This window comes from Coccomyxa subellipsoidea (assembly GCF_000258705.1).
Source record: "Coccomyxa subellipsoidea C-169, whole genome shotgun sequence".
Classification (NCBI taxonomy): Eukaryota; Viridiplantae; Chlorophyta; class Trebouxiophyceae; family Coccomyxaceae; genus Coccomyxa; species Coccomyxa subellipsoidea.
In genome coordinates this window covers 1,757,276-1,763,275 of record NW_005178038.1, presented here as the reverse complement: position 1 = coordinate 1,763,275, position 6,000 = coordinate 1,757,276, and the positions used below count along the sequence as shown (strand labels likewise).

The window sequence follows — 6,000 nt, the reverse complement described above, 5'->3', positions numbered from 1 at the left end:
GCCTGAGCTCACCTAGCAGAGACGTCCTGGGGGCTGGCGCTCTAAATTCGTGTTTATCTTTCCTTTGAGGAATTAAAAGGCCACCTTCTTGCTGTCCCTCTTCCATTAAAGGCTGGACAAAGTGCACCAAACTGAGACTAAGGCTTGGCGATTGGGCTAGCAGCTGTTCCTTGCTGCGCTGCTTCTTGCTGACGCTGATGCTGATGCTTACCAATATCAACTTTTTTGAGCTATGAAATTCCAATATATTACATGACGAAGCCGATCTTAGGATGAATTTACAGATGCAGAAGCACAAGCTAGGAAGCTACTTCTTTAGGCAACGGTCCCATCGCCTCTTTTGCAAGATTCCATGAAGATTTGTGAAGTCTTTGATTGCATCCTTCAATAGAAGGACTCAGAACAAATCGTTCCCCAGGTACCAAGCACCACGCCGTTTTGCCCACTCAGATCGTCTTCTAGTGACTGGTGATCGCAGAGGAAATATTTGAATGGCGTCTGAACAGAAGCTAGGAGAGATCTCTAAAGCACTAAATGAATCCATTAAGAGAATAGATGCCTTACAAAACCGCAAAGCACTCCCTTTGAGTATGAAGATCAGACAGCATCTAGCGAAGAATAGTGGGAGTCTCACGAGTGTTTTATTAGCTGGTTGCATTTTCGCAGTTGCAGCTGGGAGGCTGAACCTGAAAAGTGAATTCCAGGTGCGAACAGTCCTTTCGTCCAGCAGATCTTGTATGACTGTTTGGACACCTGAAAGTGAACTTCTGTGCAGGCAGAAAAGGAAAATTGGGAGGAGGAGAGAAAAAAGTTGGCATCAGAGAAAAGCAGGTACACATTATTGAGGTTGACTGCATGCATTGTGTGAGCACAATCGCTATGACGTCAAGTCCAAGGATACTGTCACCCAGGCATGGTTGCCATCATGCAGGCTACAAGAGGAGCTCGGTGGATGCAAAAGAGCAATGCAATCATTGGAAGCAGAAGTGCAAGCCGAGCTGGATTCAAAAGGTTGGAACAAAAAGTCCTTGCAAGACCGCATAAATGACGTTTTGCAGAGGAGGCGTGTGAGCTCGTTCCTGACAGGTGACCCGGCGAAATCACCAGCCACAACAGCTGAAAAGGTGCGCTCAGAAGCAGCTGCCGACAAGCTGATGTCAGCTGTGTAGACATTAGCTGCGGAGATGGTTTCTAGACGTATACACAGTGCCTGTGTCTTGAGTGGTAATGGTGCTAATCAAAGTTAGTCTTTGGATCCTGCCTGAAGAGCACATTTGTGCTTGACCAGCGTTTCATGCATGAAGTGTGGCTTGTCTGTGCAGAAGAAGATGGACACAGGAAAACCCATGATATAATCCAACTACCAGATTGCCTTCTCAGAGGGTCTCTTGTTTGGCTCCAAAGCAACAGAGTGATGAATGCTGCCTCGTCGACAGTCTTTTTTCAAGTTAACAGCCATGTCTCTGTAAGCCTCGCAAAGCCAAATCATGGCCTTCAGGCTAATGTTCAGCGTTCCAGGAGACTCTACAGTGGGTTCGGAGTATCCCTCATGTTTCTACAAAATGTTCAATGAATCTCTTTGGAAATTAATAGCACACAGGTGTTGCAGACAGAGCGTACAAGGATTACAAGCAGCCTTTCTTCCTATATAGTACACCGAGTTTCCAACCAAGCCCTTTCTCAGACACGGAGCACAGAACTTGTGCTTGCCATGGCGTTGTATATCAGCGTGCCTCCCACAGGCACAAACTGCCGGGTGATGAACTTGATGATCTCCTGAGCAGCGATCCCGCCCATGATGGCAGCAACAACGTGCAACTCCGAAGCTCCAAATCGCACCATCTCCTCAATCAGGTCGTCAGACACAGCGGCCGTGCCCACGCCAGAGTCAGCCGCGACCGAAGCCATTGTTGTCTTCAGAAGGGCCACATCCTCTTCAAGCTCACTGCATGCATAGCACCATAGAGGATGATCAGAAAGGCAGCGCATATAAGCAACTCAGAACAACTTATCGGACGGCATAATGTCCCTGCATGCCACCTTCAGCACAGAAATACCATGTTGCAACAGGAATGTTGCGTTTGAAAAGGCGCACCCATCAAAGGTGCCAGGAAAGCGGTGGTAGGTTCCTTGGAAACGGTCCACCGCGCGCAGCAGCAGGTAGAGCGATGCATTTGCTACTGTGTCTTCGGCTGCCAGCGCCTGCCTCAGAGCCCCGCTTCGCACTGTCTCTGCCTGCAGCTCCTCCTCCAGGGTGCGGTATCGCACAACCCTGCCAAGGCACAAGATTCTAAGGATGCAGAACAAACACTGAGCCAAAATCCTCATTAGTCCGCTCAATAATTGAGGAGGTGCTCGCCAAGAAAGTGGGGCGTCAAGATTCAAATCGAGCTGCAGGAAGAATGAATTCAGAGCTCGAACAATCAGCTCACAGAAGAGACTAGAAGGTCATCAGTGAATAATTGGAGTGCCTACATGGGCACCATCTCACATTGCAATGCCCTGAAACACAGGAGGGTGTGACTCAGATTGTGAAGAGCACCTCAAGTTGCGCGCATTCTTCACAAAAGCTGAGACAGAGGAACGCGGGATGGAGGCAGGACTGCGCCCGATGTTTTTCAGCAGCACATGCATGTGCCTCTCAACAGCGCTGATGTCCAGGTCAGCCTGCTCACGGTACAGCCTCTGCAGCTGCAGGTACATGTCCGTTGTGGATGTCATGTCTGGAATGGAGCCCTGGCAACACATGAAACGGCTCAGGCGCTCCGTCTCTGCATTCCACATATTGCTCACGCCAAAGAGAGCTGGTCCCATTCCTGGTCCAAACATGAAAGAGATCTCGCTGCAATTACCTCGAGCGGTAGATCACCACCGTTGTCGTCATACACGAATTGCTTCAACGCCGCTGCCAGGATCCAGAAGTCTGAAGAGCTCGCAGTCAGGCTTGTCCGCTCGTCTTCCAGTATCTGCTTCACTTCAGGGGCTGCAACCCACTTATATTTGTCATGTGCGGCAATTCCCTAGAGATCATTCACACAAGCAGAAGCTGCACAAGTCGGCAGAGGCAGCTAGATAGTATGGCTTAAGGAAGCCATACAAGGGCTCGTTGCAAAGCCAAAGAGCGTAAGCAGCTCCTAGCACCATAGTAGAGTTCGGCGGAGAAAACTCACGTATGGTCGGAGGATAAAAGAGTTTGTGAGCGTTGCTGATAGCCTCTCCAAAGTTTTCAGCCTGCAACGCAAAGAAGAAGGTTCTGACCCAGGATGTCAGCAACCACCACAGGCCCTGCAGATGCCCATGTTGATCATGTTAACGATTTCATTATGAATGCGGAGTGACCTCACCTCGATAGGAACCCCATCTATACACCTCTGCCATGACTTGAGCATGGATCGAAATGCCGCTTTCTCCTTTCCTGACGCAGGCAGAATACTCCCATGCTGTTTCTGCCATTGCTGCACTGCCTTCAAAAGCAGAATACCTGCATCACATGCAGTCTTCATGTTTCTGCTTCTGAAATGCAGCCTCATCACGCATGCATGTTGAACCGCAGCATGACATGCCTGAATAGCTCACCATAGGGGACATGTCGATGAGTGACGTCGTCAATGTTCTCAAGATCCATGGAAGCTGCATACTCCTCAAGTTTTGGCCATGGCTTGTTGAACCTGCATGCATAGAGACTGTAACAGCACAGATCGGTGCGTTGGGTGACAGAGGGCTACACTTATGAGTTCCTCGCACCTCAGGTCCTCCAATTTGTTCTCTGGCTTTGACTCGATGACTGTGTGCTCTGGCAGGCTGGCCTGGGAAGCAGTCATCAGACATCAGTATCCATCATTTATCGACATGCCTACCTGGGCCTTGAATCTATAGTGACACAAGACAGGGAGACTCACTCGTAGGTATCCCACCAGGCCATAAGACCTGATGCAGATCAATGGTATTTGCAGATCCCGGCAGATTTGGTCAAGCTTGATGTGGATGCTCTCTGTCATCTGCATGATCAAGATGGCACGGTTATCAAACTTTAGCAGAGATCAATGAGTTCAACCCATCATCCAGAGAAAACGTTAGTAGCATAGCTTGCCAGATGCCATATGTGAGAAGTGTATTGCCTGCGTTGCCAATATGAGCTGAAAATCAGCAAAGAAGCGAGGATTGCTGGCCAGCAGGTGTTCGGGGGATTCCTCTACGTAAGATCCTGCAACGTTTTCGTTCAGTTCTAGTAGAAGTTCTGTCGCAGCAGCTGCTCGGTTCTGCCCCAGGGCTGAGGCTTCCAGCAGAAAATTGTTGCCGAGATCAGAAGCCTGAACTTTGGCGTCATCGATCACTGTGAAGCTAGCAATGCCGCCAAGGACCAGATTTTTCAATGTCTCTGTTGCTGTGCAAGCGCTTCCTAGGACACACACTCGAGCTGCCTCTAAGGCTGTCTGGCCATGAGCACCCCATATTCTAAGCTGGCGATCGTATTTCTTTGCAGATGCCTTCATTTGCATTAGACTTGAACGAATTAGGATCTGTATATGGGGACAGTCAGGCGATATGGGCCACATGGGATTGCAACAAAGACAATAACGATGTGGCTTGTCGCTCCAGTTGGGCAGAATCGCTGCCCGCTGGGGAGGCGGGCTGCCCAACACAACATGCAGCCAGCTGGTGTGGGATGTCCTGCATTCACAGGCGGCTGGATGATGTGTAATCTTCCTTCCTTCCTTCTCACATGAAGTGCCACTTTTGTACTGCAGATGACAATGGACATGCTTGGCTCACTGCAAAGGTGACAATGCAACATGCATGTACGTGTGCTCCGTCGCCTGAAGTGGCTGCAGCTATTGGTGTGCAATACCCATTTTACTTCAGCAATGTGTAACACCCATTTCTGGGAACAGGTCCATCAGCATGACGTTATCATTATTATTATCATTATTATCACACGCTTGTCCAGCCCTCAGGGCTAGGTGCGTTGCAGCAATCTCTCAATAATCACTCTCCAGCCTTCCCTGTCTTAGCATGACGTTATATTGCAGTTGAATCCTTGCAAGGCATACGTATGAAGGTCATGACCCGCATTTGGGCAGACAGGGGCCCCGTGATATCCCAGGGGGCCCCGTGACTTCCCAGGTAGCCCCGTGACATCCCAGGTCCCCCGTGACTTCCCAGGGGGCCCCATGATGTCCCAAAAGTTTTGCAAAGTATCTTTCAACGTGAACAACAGCACATGCTGTATTGTGTTGCAGCTGTCAGCCAGCAATCTCCTCTTAGTCGATCAAAGTGGCTTTCAATCACTGTTATGCATGATGTCTTGCACTCAAAGCAGTAGCACCCATCAGGCCAAGATGCTTCAGCCTCAACTGGCCTGCACGCTCTGCCTCTCCTTTTTGAAAAGTGCCACCTGCATGCATGCAAACAAGGATTACAGATGCCTTGCTCTCCTCTATCAGAAGTCTCTCGAATGTTCAACATCTGCGGTGGAGTGAGTCGATCAATCAAGTCCCTGGAAGCAATGACTCATGATGATCTACACTGGCACCGCTTTAGGGTCACAAGCCAACAGAATGCACCTGAGTCGCACATCCTACATCCACCATTCCACTGCTGGCAAGGGCTGTGGCTTCCTGGATGGCGTTGCCAAGACCTGTAAACTCGGCAGTGTAGCCATACTTGCTTGCCATGTCGGTGCTCCACCTCTGGAATTCTTCTTGGGTCCTGCAAAACCATAGCATGCACACACAGTAACATAGAGATTAGGATGCGGAAAGTCATACTATGCATAACATGTAAAAGCATTGGATGACAAACTGTGAGGTCAACAACTGGGCGTATGTCTGTTTTAGCTCATGAGCTCAGAAGGTTCCGAAGATGCAGCACACCACGGAATTACCATTCAAAGCGGTGGTCTGAGTTGCGCAGGCCGTTGCCCAGGAGCTGACAACCCATCCGCTGCAGCACCAGATTGTACTCACGATTGGGTGTGCTGATGATGACCGTCTTTGGTGC

General features: G+C 49.7%; 1 protein-coding gene across 1 annotated transcript; it reads right to left on the bottom strand.

Annotated features, from left to right (window-relative positions):
- Positions 1–1,680: 1,680 nt before the first annotated feature.
- Positions 1,681–4,493, bottom strand: COCSUDRAFT_36053 (hypothetical protein; the record flags this gene model as incomplete). Its single annotated transcript, XM_005649220.1, has 10 exons — positions 1,681–1,945; positions 2,096–2,272; positions 2,543–2,736; positions 2,853–2,983; positions 3,171–3,231; positions 3,345–3,481; positions 3,577–3,668; positions 3,745–3,806; positions 3,900–3,998; positions 4,119–4,493. 10 exons carry the CDS (start codon positions 4,491–4,493, stop codon positions 1,681–1,683), a joined length of 1,593 nt encoding a protein of 530 aa, XP_005649277.1.
- Positions 4,494–6,000: the final 1,507 nt, after the last annotated feature.